Genomic DNA, 16,773 nt, shown 5'->3' with positions numbered 1-16,773 from the left:
GTGCTGATGAAAGTGGACTTCCAGGGCGAGAGCGGTAGTAGAGCGTGCCTGGACCCCAGGCAATGCAATGTTACATGGGGCAGGGGAATCTTGTTTACACTTACCTGGTCAGTGCACCAGTACCACGTGGCCATGATAGACAGCCCAAAAGTCATCCCGGTCCAGGGCAGATCTCCAGAGACTGGGTCTCGGAAGAGGTGCATTGCATCCACTCTGGGCAGGTGGCAGGTAGTGTTGGGAACAATCTTGGATGGCACAGCTTTTAAATAGGCCTCTTCGAGGTTGAGGTAACCTCCAATCTCATTAAAAGCTGGAAGGCATCATTGGGGGGAGGCTGGTTAGAGTCAAGCAAAACCCAGTGGCCTGCGAGATCAAGCTGGCCAAACACTTGCCAACTCGTTAACTCAGAAGTGCTGCCCAGAGAGGGAGGGCTTGTTTGTGATCGTGTTTTATTCTAGTTATTTAAGAGACTCTTTTAACATTTTGCACAGCAGGTCCCATTACAGTCTGCTGTCCCTTCAGAGGGTGACCTGTGTCCTGGGACAAAGGCTCCTCAAGGGACCCACCTCTTTTGACCTTGTACTGTAAAAGCAACCTGTTTATTAAAGCTCCCCAGTCACAGAGCAGAGGAAACTCACCTAGGACTATTAAAATGCAAGACTAGGTAGCCTTTGACTTGATATACTACAGCTCAAGATGCCTTGGCACAAGTGTCCGTCCAAACGTTTTCTACCCCTCTGAGCATTTCCCCAGCACCCCCCCCACAGCTCCATCCCCAAACCTCCAGCAACCAGTGAAAAAAAAAAAAAGAAAAAAAAAAAAAGACCCTCTTCACTGTATTTTTCCTAGGAAATGGGATCCGAGGCTGGGCCTTAGCCTGAGCCCCGCTGAGGAGTACGTGCCATGAACAAGCCCTAGCAAGCGAGCCTCGAAGCCCTTGGCAGCTGCCTTGGTGCTCCTCCTGCCTGCACCGCAGCTGCCAGCCCCCAGCAGCAGCTGCCAACCAGCCCCAGGCTCTGCCCTGGCCCCCCACCGGCTCCCTGCTCCTGGGGGGCACGGGCTGAACGCTCCTTGCAGCTCCCCCGGTACCTCCAGCAGGAGAATTTTGGAGCCAGAGGCATCACTTTTCAGAGGAAGGCGGGATGGGAGGCACCCGCCCCGCTCCCCCTGCATGCCATGGCCACCCACACAGCAGCAGTGGAGGAAATAAGCAGGGGGGTGTGTTAGCACCCCCATACCCACAGCAGCTGCTGACGCTCAGGAGAAGAGGGGAGGCTCTGCGGCCTCCATGGGTCTCATGGAGGGGAGACTCAAAGCAAGACACACGAGCATCCCTCAGTGGATTTCCCCTGCCTGGTCCAGCTGTCACATCCTGCATCCCTTCCGCCCCTGCCCATGGGCTGTGGTCCGGACCCTCAGCTCAGTCCCCTCCAACACAGCAGTGCCAGGTGGGAATGTGCTCCTGAGAAGTTGCCCTCCTGCAGGACTGTGCCCACAAGCACTGCTGTCTTTAGACTGAGAGCAAATCCCTCAGGCATCGGGTGCTGGACACTAGTATCACCATCAAGTGCCAGCTTGAGCAAATCCCAATTTCCAAGACACCTGTCCTGCTCCGTTTTCCCCTTCTGCCAGAGGACAGCCCTCTCCCTGCAGCTCTGCCATTTCCATTACCGACCTGCAGCCCTGTCCCCATCCTAGGGCATCCCCCTGTCCTGAGGCTTTTGAGGAGTTTGGAAAGGGATATCATCCACTGCATCTCCCCTTTGCAAACTGGCCCCCTGTATTTCATGGGGAGTCAGCATTTGTAAACTCCTCCTGCTCTTGTGTAAGCAGCCCTGGCCCCCCTCCAGCGCTTGGTTTATCCAGGTACCAGCTACTCCCAAGCTTTGCATGGGCGTTGGGCACCAACAAAGGCTCTCCAGAGACAGAGGGCGAGCACTGAAAGCAGAGATTCACGCCCGGGGGTGCGGGCCTGCTCCCTTCCCAAAGGTGTTCGCCGGCAAGTCACGACACCTACACCTGCTGAGACGGAAGAGCAGAGTGAAAACCTCAGGGCAGCAGGACCTCAGCCTGCAGATGCTGCAACCTATGGGCTCCGTCAAGATTAACATCCCCACGGTGAATGCCAAGTGGGGTGCAGGATGGCTCAGTCTCTCTTATCTGTGATGCTGGAGCCGAGCAGAGCCACCACCAGCACCACCACCTGCTGAAACAGCCACCAAGCTCTCCGTTAAGCAAAGTGATTTGTCTGCAACCTCTCAGTCTGCACACACTTGTCTGGTTCAATACTGATCTGCCCAGCATCGCACCAGAGAGGATTTGCACAACCCTCCTGCTCTCCCTCAGGAGATGCAATCTCGAAGCCAAGCAATATGTTTTTTCATCCCTTCAGCAGCAGCAGGGAAAGCAACGGTCCAGGCAGGGCAGACCTGGAGCAGTCACAGCTTAGCAAATGAGTTTAGCATCACAGTCTGAAAATACGAGCAAGGTAAAACATGGAGAGTATCCTTTATTAGATGAGCTTGACAAGAGCTGGAGAAAACCGAGCACCTTTAAGGCATACCAGCCTCCAGGTCCTGAGGTCTCCCAGGACCTGAGGAAAACAACTGTGTGACCAGCAGCTTGTCTTTTGGCTCTCCTGGATCAGTCCCTCTCCCAAGCACCCTCACCTCCCTGCACACACCACACCACGCTTGCAGGTTGGCAAAGCCAAAAAAAGCTGGGCTCTGCAGTCACCGGAGGGGATTTTCCAGGGCTTGCCTACCTGCTCTCCTAACTCTGGCTCTGCGTTGCTGCACCCAGCTAAGCTTGCCAGACACAAGCCTCAGAGAGCCCCATGGCCAACTACAGCTTCAGACAACGATCAACAACGTCCAAGCACTTCGTCTAATGCAAATGCTGCGGCCACCACTCAGATCTGCTTGGACAGGCAACATGCTCCTCTGCCCAGTGCAGCTCCTTGCTTATGCTGGGGTAGAGTTAGTATTATTGTCACTTCTCTGGGAAGTATCTGTCCTTTCATTTGTTTTTTGTAAATATATCTTGCTGCATACAGGGCTCAGCCAGGAGCAAGCTCTGCTTTTGCACAGGGGAGCAGCTGCGGGACTGGGCTGGCTGCAGGTCTGGAGCTGCTCCCACCTCCACAACAGAGCTCCTGTGTGGCACTGGGTCAAAGCCTTTCCTACCTGCCCACCTAAGCAGACTTCTCCAGGAGATGGTGGAAATCATCTCAGGAGTGCCTCTGGAAATCGTCCTCTGTAGTTAAATGCCTGCCTTTGAAGCTAGGACCTGACTTTTTGCCTCCTACTCCTCGGGGCCAAGAGCCCTGATGGCAGAACAAGGCTGATGAAAGCTCCCAGCCTCGCAAGGGTGCTTGCTCTGCAGCCAAATGTACAGAGACACAACAGTGCTGACTGTTCAGAAAGGGCTGGTGATGAACCATGCTCACTCCAACCAGGAGGAAGGCACGGCACCATGCTCTGCATCCCCAGGCAATCCCCTGCAGCAGTGCCTTGTCCCGGCACCGCCTTCTGCCATGCACATCCCCGTACAGTGGGATCCTGTCTGAAGACCCACCTGCTGCAAGTTTTCCTGAGTAAAACTGGAAATGCTGCTTTGCTGTCAAATGCTTCATCAGTCTCTCAGAGCACGTGGACTAGAGGCAAACATGCAGAGCAGCAATGGCCGCAGGAAGGTCACCGGCACTAGGGACAGCCCCACACGGAGGACCAGGGGGATGCTCCATGGCATCTCCACCCAGCGGAATGGCACGTAGGGGAAGCACAGCGGCAGAGGGGACACAGTGGGACCACAGACTTTCTTTAGGCAATTGCTATGGACCGAAGTCCTGCTGGGCATTTTGGCCACCGAACTGCTCAGACTGAGTCTTTTTATTTATTTCCAAGACCACCTGAGTGGAGAAGGAAGGTCCCTATGGAAGGGGGATCTGTGCTGTCCCTGCTCTTACCTTTCACTGCCAGCACAATGGCTCCAAGGACCATGATGAGCGTCTGCAGTGCATCGGTGTAGATGACAGCCGCCAGCCCCCCTGCACAACAGCATAGCACAACGTCAGGAGCTCCGATGGCTTCAGGCTCGGTTGCAAAGTCCCAATAAAGTTTCCCATGCTCGCAGGGGCATGCCTGTCACCGACCTGGTCCTGCCAACACCATGGTAATGGGGGGGCTGCATTGGGAGCGTGAAGGGGAACAGCTCCTCAGTGGGTCCCCTGCAGATGGGGTAGGGGGAGCAGCTGACAGCCACGGGGGCTGCCATCCTGCCTAGGACAGGGAAGGGGAGCCAAGGGATGGCAGGAGGGCAGGGATGCAGCCCCACATCCCCAGACGGTCAGGAGGATGCCAGCCATCCCCAGCCCTGGCTGTTTGGATGCTCCAGCAAGCAGACCACATTCAGGACATTGATCTTGTCCTTCATCCCACCTCTCCCTAACACCATACCAGTGCTCCCCCTTCATACACCCCTCAGCTCTCCTCCGAAAAATACAGTTATATTTTTCCAGCACCTAATGTTTAGCAGGGTCCCCCTTGGCCATCCAGACAGCAGCATTTCTCCCTTTCCATCCCAAGCTCTCCCTCCAGAGCAAACCCAGGGCCTGCTTACCTAGCCAGAAAGTAATTACTCAGCACATGAACAAAAGCATTAAAAAGTAGCGGAGCTAGAGAAAATGGGTCAAAAACTGAACCAGTTTCCACCCCAGTCACTGACTCACATCCCAGGAATTCAGGGCTGCACCCTTCCTGGGATATGGAGGGATGTTCTCAGGATGAGGGTGACGCAGCGATCACACCCTCTGCCTGAGCTCACGCCGAAATGCCTTACTTCACAACAAGCCTTGTGGGCAGGAAAAAAACCAAGATGGGATTTGCTTAAAACCAAAGTCTTGCAAAATTCATCATGTTTCGGATATACTTAAACTGTTTCCCCTTTTGATGGCTGGGACAAGATAACAAGGGAGAATTTACTGCCAGGTGTCTCCACCAGCTCTACCAGGGGAGGGAACATCCCAGCCAAAATAATAACCGAAAGGGCTGTCAAGGATACACGGTCCTGCGGTCCGAGAGCGGGACTGCAAGCCAGGAACCCACAATTTCCAAGTCCAGCTCCAAACCCTCATCACCTCAGAATCACAAAGAACCATATGGATTGACCCTGCACAAAAATAGCTGGTCCCACGATGGGGAAGCATGGGCAAGAAATATTCCCGAAAGCTTTGCAGATGGAGGGCAGCAAGTTGCATTGCAGGCAGGGCAAGTGGGAGGGAAATGAGTTGGGTAAAGGGCTCTCAGATTGTAGATTCCATAGTAATAGTCCTGTAATAGGAGAAGCCCTGATTATTGCTGTTACAAATAGGTACACACACAAGAAAGCGTTTAACTATGTGATGGAGGAGGAGTTACTACAAATGAAAAGCCATAATGACAAGGGAGAGCTCATGCATTGGGTCATTGCCTGAGCTGACACTCAAGAAGGATACTCAGATACTGGCTGGGTAGGGCAGGGAATATGAAGCCCGTTAGTACAAATCCCCCAAGACCTTCCAGGAGAAAAAATAAATAAATAGAAGCAGGAGTGTAAGTGGTGTGGTTCAACTGAAGTAGAAAGATTGAGGCCAGCAGATGCTGAGCAACCTACCCGCAATGGTGTAGAGCCCTGTGACCACCAGCATCAGGACGGTGGAGAGGTAAAGGTCCCAGCCCAGGCAGACTTGCACGAAGAGGGCCCCCGAGTATAGGTCCGTCTGTGCGTGGAAGAAGAAACACAGGGGCGGGAACAGGTGACATCCACTTGGCTAGACAGCACCCAAAGGCTGTTGCAAGAACAGCATGGCAGGGAAATGGTCAACACCATGGGTAGAGCAAGGACATTGCACTGTGCATGCCAGGAGGACACCTCCTAAAGCCAGCACTGAAGCCTGGGGTCCCACGTGGGTGGCCATGTCACCAGTGCAGATGGGTGTCACAGGCCACTTTCCCCCGACCCTCAAAGAGCAGAGCAAGCAGCTCCAGCAGTCATTTGCAGCTGGGCGCAGCTGGATGCAGACAGTGGGATGTAAGGGTCAGAAATGGGATGCCTCAGGGCATTAGTGCTGCCACAGTCTTTGAGAGCAAAGCAGGGAGCTAGAGATACTCAGCCCTTTACAGGGTCAGACCCTGACCTGAGCGACCTCCTTGCTGCCCTGAGTACCTCCAGGTCCCTCCAGCGATGGCAACGCCCTGCTCTCCAGGCGACATCTCACCATGCTTTCTGCAGAGCCCCGGAGATAGGGCATTTCGTACCAACCGAGAGGCCACAGTCCACCAAAACACCAGCACTCTTGGGCGTTCCTTGGAGACAGCCCAAGCCACCCCCCCAGCCCAGCACATCTGTGTTGTCTCTGCAACCCACTGGCCCCCGTGGGGCCGATGCACGGGGGTGGCTGTAGCTGGTATTTCACGTTCTGCTTGGCAGGATTCACCCTCCTGGCACCCGCGCTGCCGGCAAGGAGGTTGCCAAGGACCAGCTCACCCCTCCCCAGCTGCAGCTCAACAGTCCAGGCCGTCAGACCAGTCAGAAGGGTGGCAGCGAGCCTGAAAATGCTGCTGGGGGCAGGAGGAGATCTCCTCCCAGGTGCAGGGACTTTTCAAGGTGCTTGCTGGTACCTGCAATGCCTTTAGTGATGGATGAGGCAGCTCTGTGCCACTCGAGCCCATTAGTGGTGCTCAGGTGGGTGCTGGTGGGGCAGGACAAGGTGCTGCCCTGCTCCCTGGGGACCACAGCAGCGTTTCAACCTCAACAGCCACTCCACGGTGAGGAGCACACGTGGGCAGCCTCAGCACAGAGCGCAAGACCCCCAGGACTGCTGTTCCTGAGCCTTGCCCCAGTGCGAAGCCACTAGTTTGTTGAGCATCTCTGGGAAGATATCTCCTCCTGGTTTTGCACAGATGGGGAAACCAAGGAATGGGTAAGTGGCAGAAGTTACTTCTGGCCCTGAGCGAGAAGCAGCAGCCCAGGGGTCCTGCACCCCAGCACAGACCAGCACAAATGCATCCTCCAACACATCCCCCGACCTTTGCAGCCCCCCTTGCAAAGCCCTGGGAGAGGTTTGGGGTTTCTGCTTGGCCACAGAAGAACAGACCAACTCCACATCCAACACGCTGCCTCCACCAGCCCCAGCATCTCCTGGGTCTGCATCACATCCCACAGGGACGCCGGGAGCGTGCCTCTGCCCGGAGGAGGACGCGCAGGCCTGCAGCTCACTCAGCTGACAAACTCCCTTGAGATGACTGACACCCCAAAAGTGACCACCATTTCCCACCCGTGGGAGGGCTGGACCCACAAAAAGGAGGTCTGGTCATGGTCTTGTGGGAATGAAAAAGCAGACTCAGAGGGAGCTGGGACACCTCCTTCAACAAAAGCAGCAATGCTGTGGGAGGAAAGGACCAGATGCAGCAGCTAGTGCCCATGCCACCGCCACATCTCCACCCGCAGCTGAGATCCAGACATCCACAGCGCTCAGCTGGGGTACCTTCACAAAAACCTTGTTTGGAGAAGGAGACGGGGCCAGAAGAGGCAGGAAGAGGCAAGACGAGCTGACTCCACGCCCTCGCCCAGAGCCATGGCAGCTTCCCACAGTCAACGCATTAGCTCCAATTTGACGTCTTTCTTCACACACCTCCCAGAAACCATCCCCCAAACAGTAGCGTTGTCTTGCCCGGTCATGCGGGAGCAGTCATTTGGGATTAGTAACGCAGAGGACCGGTGTTATTTCCCATATCGCACCTCCTTCCCCCAGCTCTGCCCTTCCTCCTCCCAGCACTGCTCCAGCAAGCTCACCACACGGGAGTTGAGGACCGTCATTGTGCGATGGAGAGGGGCCACGCAGAATCACGCGATGGAAGAACCAAGGTGCGTGCCACTTAGCAGGGCTCCATCAGTCACGAAACCCAGTAGGTGAGCACACATCCAGCTTCAACACAACATGAAAGCCCATTCCCTAGCAGATGAGCACACACCATTAGGCATAATGATTAAATCACAAATCAATCTGACCAGAAGAGCACTTACACCATGATTTTGAGGATCGTAATTCAGGGACTGTTCCACGACATCTGGACCAGGCTTTACACCACAGTCATGCCTAGCATTCCCAAGGGAGGTACTGTCCTCAGCTGCACTTAGGCTTGGCCATGTCTCCAGGAGAGCCCTCACCAGCAGAGAGAGGCAATTCAGCCCTGGAATGTCCTGCTGAAGAGGAACCAACTCACAGGCAACCATGCCAAAACCTCCACCAGCGGCTCCTCTTCAATAGATGTCTTTTCCCCACAAATGCGATCCAACCACAGCTTCATACCACAGAGACCACCAAGCAGCCCTACAAGAGGGCAACTAAGCCATTCATGCAGTGCAAGCTTCAACTACAAGGCAGAAAAACCCCAACCAAAGGCCCTCAGCCATCTCCTCCCAACGCAACCTGAAGTGGGAACCTAAAACATGTTGAGCATCCCCAGCACAGTGCCAGCCAAGCATCCTTGGTGTCTTCTGAAGCTCCCAGTGTTCTTTGGAGGGATCCATCACTTGTCATCTCAGCACCTGCCAGAACGTCATGCCCCACTGTGACTCCCTGCTTCTCCAGCAACCCTTCTCCAGAGCCAGCTGCGAAGACTCAGCCCTGGACAAGACATTTCATAACTGTTTCTCCTGGCTTTCTCAAAGCTTAATCATTTTTGCAGTCGTCTGCAAATGAGTCTAAGCCTTTGCTATGAGGAAGTAGAGGTATCTCTACCTCCCTTCCTGGTAATTCTGCTAGGGTGGGAAAAAATAAAAGCGCATGTGACTGAGTCGTTAATAAGACATCCCAAATACAAAAACAAGCTAATTAAAACCAGGCATGACCTATTCATAAAACAAGTCCTTTCAACTGCAAAAGGAGAGCAGAAGCCTTTGAAGTCAGGCCTCATAATCCAGTGAGATCCCTGCCTCCACTGGTGACCTCACTTGGAAACTCATTCTTACCCAACATCGTTAATGACTTCCCAATGAAAGCTGGGTTTAGAGACAGCTTGGATTTAACAAATGGTGAAGCCAAAGCCTCAGTAGAACAAGTTACCCAGGGTACAGCAGAGTCTCCAGGACTCTTTGCCAAGGCTAGGATGCCTGTACAACTCCTCATGTGTTCCTAGCCAGGGGGGACGCCATCTCTCAGCAGGACTTTGGGCTGGCCTGCTGCACCCTGCCATGAAACATGGAGGGCTGGGGCCCACCAAAGGATAAATTCGAGGAGAGGAGGGACTGTCATCCCCCCCGTGCCCCAAAAGAGCAGCCATGGGAGCAGCAGTGATGCCGTGTCTCAGCTTGGGAGAATGTGGAGCGGAGATCCATCCGTAAACGCAATGTCTGCAGGGAGAGGAGGCAGGAAAAGTCCAGCTAGTCCTGGGCTTTGGGGCAGCCCCCAGTGAGGACCAAAGAAAACCCCCGTGGCAGACAGCACTGCCTAATTGCTCTGAGTTTCACACTCTCCTCCCACGCTCGCCGCTGCAGTTGCCACCAAGGACAGGACATTGGGCCAGTTTGGCAATGCCTCATGTGTCCACAGACATTCATCCCAACCCACTGCTGGAAACAACCATTGTTTGTGAGATTTACCATGAATGGAGCCAGATGCCAAGATAATCCCCTTATTAAGCTGATTCCTCTTCTGTTGCATCCTGCATGACTCAGAGATCAGAGAAAACTCAGCAGACCAAAGAAACTATAGCGCTGGCTGAGAAAAGGCACAGGAAGAGGCATTTGGGAGTGTCCACCAGGCTCCAAACACAAGGTTGTGCTGAGAAGGGCCAGGAGAACCGCAGAGGTTCCCATCGGTGCAGGCACTGCACAGAGGTCATCTACAGGTTCATCTGGTGTTAGGCAAAGGGTGACACCACAACAGTCTCCCAAGCTATGAATGAACTTGTAGGATGTCCATCTCTTCTGGGCAAAGCCACGGAGAGGCTGGAAACCAGAGGGACCAAGCACATCCCCATGGCATGGTAGGGCACTGTTTTGTAAGAGAAGAGGGGACGTCTGTGATAGTCTGGAAAGACACTCAAAGACAATCAGCCCTCAAACTACCGGTAATTTCTTTCTTCAAATTCAGACCAGCAAGAACAAACTGCCCTGCCAGAAATCCTATCCCAGCTTCCAACCTTTCATTTTAAACACCAGCAGAGATTCACACAGATCCCAGGGACCAACACCACAGACACGGATGCTCCAACATCTCAGGCTCCTCCTGGGTCTTTGTCAGGAGCCATGGAGAGATGTCTTATGAGCAGCACACAAGAGGGGAATAAGTGACAACAGTTTACTGGACATTAGGACAATCAGGGAATAATCAAAGCGTCACCGTCCAAACTTGAAACTGAACTGGTGCTCCAGGAGCCACCAGGCTGATTTCAGGAGAAATGTCATAGGATTTTCAATGCCATAAATGATAAGTGTATAAAGAATATCAGTTTTATGGGAAGAATGCCCTGCAGTGCGACAGGACATGGTTTTGCAAGGGGAAATACAGGTGGCGGCTGCACCGACGGAGTCACCAACATCACCTCTGCCACGCTGAAAGCCCTGCGTCAGCAGGAACACGGGAAGGGCTGCCATCTCCCCTGCAACCTGCCTTTTAAACCCAAAGCATAGTGCCTTGCCCACGGTCAGGCTCACGGGAAGGAGACTGGGATCTCCTGGACCCGGGGACATCGCATCTTGCAGCGCTGGGGTCTGCCCAAGGTGGGCACAGCCTCTCCCTTTGCATTAAGCGCTGATGAACATGGACAGCCAGCGCTGTTTGCAGGCTGCTGCATCCTCCGCATCCCTCGGAGGGAGACCCAGAGGATCCCCCCACAGCTCAGCCCAGGGCCTGGGGCTGCGAAGCCGCCAGGGAGGAGGCAGAAACGCCGCACAGGGAGCGGTGCTGCAGCCAGCCAAGCTGGCGTTTGCGAGCAGGGAGCTGGCGAGCGCAGAGGCAGGCACTGAGCGCCTCGCCGTGGGGAAACGCGCTCCGGCACCGGCCCTCCTGCCCTGCAGACACCCACTTCTTGCAGCCAGCCACATGCAAAAGCATATTTCTTGCAGCCAGCCACCTGCAAAAAGCACATTTCTTTTAGCCGGTGAAACGCAGAAGCCCCATCAGACCCTGGATCAGATCCAGCTGCTCCGTCAGAGGCAGCAGTGCAGGATTGCTCCCTCCAGCATGTTTTCTCCTCCAGGTAATCTCTGAGCTGTTTGCTCTTGATCTCTGTCTAGCTGTCTCCAGCCTCCCAGGGCTGTCTATGCCTGGCTCCCTCTGCTTGCCCTAGGCCTGGTGTCACAGGCTCTTCAGCTGTTTGACCTCGAATAAACTCTCCCCACGGTTACCAAGCGGGCAGCAGGAGCAGGGGCTGCACACAGGGAACTGTGAACAAGGCCAAAACTGGGGAAAAACATCCCTGTGGAAAAGTCCCTGAAAATGAGGCACTTTCTGTACAGGCTTGGGCATCTTAGAGGTGCAGCAAGGTTTCCTTTCCTCAGAAAAGCCGTGTGCCTAAAGCAACAACTGCATTCCCAATTCAGTCCCCAGCTCTGCCGGGTCCCTCGGGGGTACTGGAAAGCATCACTGCCAGAGCATGGAGGAAAAACCCAGATGATGCAACCCAGCCTCCGAGCATGTTTCATCTGCACCCTCTGCTACAAGGCAAGTGCACTGTGAGTTTGGGAATCCTGACACCCAGGCACGCATACGTCAGGGCCACCTGGACACAAGCATCACTGCTGGATCTACCTATGAATGCACGGGATGTCACAGATGGCATCTGCCCACAAATTCCCACCTCCTGTCCTGCTCCCTCCTGGAGCATCCTCCAGCAGCTGCTCTCCCCTGACTTGGCTACACAAGGTTTGAGCCCCAGAATAACCTTTTGCTTGCTGGAAATCAGTCGTGGATGTGTCACGGAGTCAAGCAGGAGCTACTCACAGAGATTTTGGTGAAGATGGAGAGCAGGAGTGACAGGCTGGAGAGGTACATCCGGATCCTCTCCCCTCCAAACCTTCGCTGGAGATACTCGGGCATCGTGACAATCTGCCAGGGCAAAAGAGAGGGATCACTGGCATGTCCAGGCCCCCTCCTCCAGGGATGGTCCCAGGGAAGGCAAGGGGACAGCTGTGTTCCCAGAGCAGGGCTTCAGAGTCTGAAAGGACAGCAGTGACAGCCCTCCTGGGAGCAGGGGACCTGGCTGGGGCCACGCTCCCCGCAGCGGGTTCGGGGCACCTCTACGTACCCCAGATGAGATGTAGACAGGCACAAACACCCAGGCCAGTGCCAGAAGAGCATAGGTTGCCTGTAGGGAAGGAAGAACATGGCACAGCTGGAAAAAACACTGATTCTGCTGCAGCTCGACATCAATTGCAATGCTAGACCCCATCCACCAGCCCTGACCTGGCCCTGGCTCACCCTCAAATGCACATTTACATCCCCAAATGGCTTCAGACAGCAGGCGCAGGGGCTCAAGGCCATGGTGGAGACCCCCCACCAGCAGGAGCCTGCTCCCCTCAGCCCTTCAGCTCCTGACCAGACATTTCCCATTAACTCCTTGAGCACCAAGCAAGCCAGATGCCATATTTTTGCTGCAGAACCCAAGGACTTTGGAAGCAACGGGTGGGGAAGCAGGGAATGGGTGACCTCTTCAGCTGGGCTGGGAAGCTCTGCTCTGAAACGTCCTTTTCCCTGAGCACGTGGGCTTGAGTTGACTCCAAACTCACTGTACGTGCACTAGACATGAGCTGGAGAAGCTGACTTAGCAGGGTTGCGTTAATTACCCCCTGCATGACTCCTCCCAAGCCTTTGAGATGTTGCATGAAGCTGCTGTGAAATGGGCCATCTGCTGCTACATGGCTCCAGAAACTCATTTTCTTAATAACCCAACACGTTTCTTACATTCCACTCGAAGCCGGTGACAGCGATTCCCCCGGCAGCACCGGTCCCAGCCAGCCCGATGAAGAGCCCCGAGCCTTCGCTGCTGGCGAAGAGAGAGGCGCCGATCTGCAGAGGAGCAGAGGAGGTGCTGCGGGTGCTCGCAGGCAGGGTGCCTGGCCGCCAGCTCCCCGTGGCTTGGCACAGCAGTTGTGCCAGCTGGACCAGCCTTGGTGCTTCCCTGGCAGCACAGCCCCGAGGGGATAACTCAGTAAGAGGAGGAGGTAAAAATAATGTCCGAACGGGAGCAGCAGAGCACAGACCTCCCAGCCACTTCTAAAAGCAAAGTGTGGCCAAAGATACACCACGTGTGATGAGGGACGTGTACATATTTTGCAAGAAAAACCCTTAACAGACTCCAATCCAGGTGGTTGTGAGCCCCAGCAACCAGCGCTCCTGCGCTCTAAGCTCATCTGGGCATCCCTGGTGGGTTTTGGATGGACTTTCTTGTCTTCAGGAGGATGAGGAGGAGCCACGCATTGCTGTATTTGCCATGGCGGCCACATACCCTGCTCGGAGGTGGCCCTGCGCAGGTAGCCAGTGCCAGACACGGGAAGGATCTACAACCAGTTTGCCAAGATCATGCCAAAATAAGAGGAGGGAAGAAAGAAACTTGGGACACCCATGCCTTGTTGGAGCCACCCGGAGATGGAAGTTTGACTCCAATGACCCCTCCCCAAGTTCAGAGCAGCTTACGAGGAGACCCACCAGAAGAAAACAAGCTGGGTGGGCTCCAGCACCCTTCATGCAACGAGAAGGGAAACGCAGCTCAGAGGACACGAATCCTGGCAGAAGGAGGGGTACAGGGTGGGGGAAAGTGTGGGCAGGCGGTGGAGAAAGTGGGGGCGCAGAAGAGGGGATTTGGTAGGAGAGGAAATGGTGCTGGATGTCCCTCCTACCCAGGGTGTCACAAGAGGGACAGAGGTCTCTACTTACTGGCCACCACACCATGTCTCTGCCAGCAAGGAAATAGCCACTGACGGTGTTCCTGTTCACCCTGCATGAAGACTGGGAGGAGAAAAGATCAGCGCGGAGCACCCTTCCCTACAAACCCAGACAAGACACCAAGAAACCAAGAACCAACTCTCCCAGACAAGAAGCCAAAAGACGGGAGACTCTGGATAATTAATGGCAGCTCTGCAATTCAAGCTTAATTACACGAAACGGTGGCTGCACCCCAAGTACCTGGAGCCATGAATAGCAAAGGAGACACCCCGAGAGGGGGAAGCACGGCGGATGCGCCCATCCTACCTCCATCCCGCGCAGACAGGCTGGCTAATAGGGCTCAGCTTTGGCTACGGCTTTTCTGCAAGGCAGAATAAATGGCTTTGGAGAGCCTTTGTCTGGAGCTGCAGGTAGCTGAGGGCTTTTTCTGTTAAGCAGGGCGTTTGTCTCAACACCCTTTAATAGACAAGCAGGAGATCTGCTTACGCCCAGCAGTCCGGAGGCCAGGGGAGAGGTTTGGGCCGTGGTTAATTCCACCTCGTTCTCAGGCTATAGGAGCCTTTCCATAAGGGGTGAAAGGGGTGGAGGGTTTGTACAACAGAACAGAGCAAATGCAGCATGACACACAAAATATATAATAAGTGCAAACTACAACAGGAAAATGATAGAGGCTTTCAAAATATTCCACACAAAAAAGCCAGCCCTGAGAAAAAAAAAAGATTATTCAAAAAGGAAAGCAGAAAGTGAACAAGAGAAAACACTCTTACCCATATTCCCACTGCAACGTTTAAGGAAAAATAAACCACTACGACAACAAGATCAGCAACGCTGAACTGCTGCACGGGGGTAAAGGATCCAGCAGTGGCATTGCCCTCCATCATTCCTGTCTCCTTCTTCATCCTCAGCAAAAGCCTCACAGTCAGTCACGGAATCAGTAACTCGTTAGCAGCTTGAGGGCATTTATCATTAAACAAGGCGGCAGTAGGAGCCGCGCTTCCCGAGGCGCTCGGGTGGGCAGCCTGGCTGTCCCCTGCCTCCCGCCCCTTTCGGTTTCCCCCCGCGCTTCCTGAGGGAAGCACGGTCCAGGCGAGCACCTCTCGATTTCGGTGTCTCACAAACGAGCGGCAACTTAATCCCCATTTCCTTGGGGTTGTCTGCTGCTTCTGCAGCGATCTTGAAGAAGCCGCAGGCTCCAGTCCAAGCTGCTGCGGCAACTGATGCATTTCTGCGACGCAGGCTCTCGCGACACGGGCCCGCAGCAGCCCCCTGCGGAGGTGCCTTACACCTAGGTACTGTATTGCTGGGCAAGAAACTGCCACGGCTTTTGTCTTCTATGAACAGCAAACCGAACCCCAATATTTTTCTTGCAGATACTAAGTCCGGAAAGAATTTGCATGATCTTCTGACTAGTTAATTACTGTAGAAACTGCTGAATAAAGCAGGGTTTTTAAAGTGTTCTTTACATTGGAAGGATCCCAGAGAAATACCAGTAGGAATAGCTGGCATTGCTGGTGATCTGATATTTTTGCTTCTGGGACAAGCACGTGATTAGGTAGCTCTGCGGTTATATGCTGCAACGAAAAGGGTATGAGAAATGTCCGAGTGAAGTCACACCTGCTTTGCTCCCTTTCAACCACTCCAATACTGTGGAGAGCCAAAGGACCAGCGATCCAGTCTTAACAACCGCGACTGCTCCCAAATTCTTGAGTCCCAATCAATGCAATAATCGCACTGCACAAAACCAGGCAAAGTTGGGGGGTTTCTACCTGCTAAAGCAATGATCAAACACAAGAGCTACGTGAACGTCCGCAGCGGAGCCTCAGCAGGCCAGCGAGGGCCGACCCGCAGAAACGCTCAGAGAAGAGATGAAGCTATGCCTCCAAAGGCCAACACGGAACAAGCAGCAGGAAACAACCTGTGAATTTAATGGTTTTTGGGTATTTAGGAATCACGCTGTTTTCTGCACTGAATGCATCGCTGGCTCACTTTCAAGTGGCAGCACACTTTCCAACCATGTATCGCAAGGTTTCACTAATAAAATAAACACACTGCAACTAATATGCCCATCACCGAGACGGGTCAGATTATTTCTCCTCTCTTTGAAACAGCCCCTGAGGCACCCAAGCTCAACTGGAATTTAACCTGCATTAACACATTCAAAGTGCACGTAAGTGTTAATACATCAGCTTGGTGTACCTATTAACATCACTGAACTGTTTAATAACCTACTGTCATTAAAGTACAACCAGGTACAGCCTTGCATTTCGTCATTTCTTAGAGACAGAAGGTACCTCCTCGTACAGGACTGCAAAACTCAAACAGAATCATCTTACGCACAATAAGCTCGCGGAATGAAGAACAGGGTTATCTGAACAGAAATGTGCGGCGGCTTAAATAAAATCACCATCTCACTTGCTGCATGTACCAACGAGATCAAGTACTGTAGACCTTTCAGCAATATCTGGGTCTCCTAGCCACAGTCCAGGCCTCCATCGTTCCCAGTGCTGTGCCAAGACAGACAAGGGAAGGAAGACAAATGGTTTTTATCCTTAACAGCAAATCAACCTTCCAAAGCCCTTACAAGTTTGTCTCAAGCAGAGAGAAATGGTGTCAACAAAGGTTAATTTTCACTTTTGGTTTTTGACACGCCAGAAGTTTTATACTCGTTTGCAGGACATTGATTGAGAGAGATTAGACCAAACAACCCCTAAGTGCTCATTAATTCCACCACCGTTTTCTCTGCAACGGGTCAGGAACTCAAGTCTTCGAGACTGGAAGCTCACAGCGCGGCAGCTCGCCGGCCGTTCCACGCACGCGTACGTCAGGATGGCTGGGAAAACCAACCC

At 53.7% G+C, this 16,773-nt stretch overlaps 1 protein-coding gene across 1 annotated transcript in view; it reads right to left on the bottom strand.

Annotated features, from left to right (window-relative positions):
• The window catches only part of SLC5A10 (solute carrier family 5 member 10), a gene marked incomplete at both ends in the record, with an annotated part of 41,448 nt that extends 26,640 nt beyond the window's left edge, over window positions 1-14,808 (bottom strand). The window contains 8 exons of the mRNA XM_082312205.1: window positions 105-310; window positions 3,968-4,048; window positions 5,653-5,758; window positions 11,987-12,091; window positions 12,291-12,350; window positions 12,947-13,051; window positions 13,919-13,990; window positions 14,695-14,808. Coding sequence (XP_082168331.1) covers window positions 105-310; window positions 3,968-4,048; window positions 5,653-5,758; window positions 11,987-12,091; window positions 12,291-12,350; window positions 12,947-13,051; window positions 13,919-13,990; window positions 14,695-14,808 — 849 coding nt within the window. The remainder of the gene's footprint in view (window positions 1-104; window positions 311-3,967; window positions 4,049-5,652; window positions 5,759-11,986; window positions 12,092-12,290; window positions 12,351-12,946; window positions 13,052-13,918; window positions 13,991-14,694) is intronic.
• Window positions 14,809-16,773: the final 1,965 nt, after the last annotated feature.

The sequence above is a fragment of the Platalea leucorodia genome, assembly GCF_965183815.1.
Source record: "Platalea leucorodia genome assembly, chromosome: 5".
Lineage (NCBI taxonomy): Eukaryota > Metazoa > Chordata > Aves > Pelecaniformes > Threskiornithidae > Platalea > Platalea leucorodia.
The sequence above is the reverse complement of the archived record's forward strand: the minus strand, read 5'-3'. Positions and strand labels throughout refer to the sequence as shown.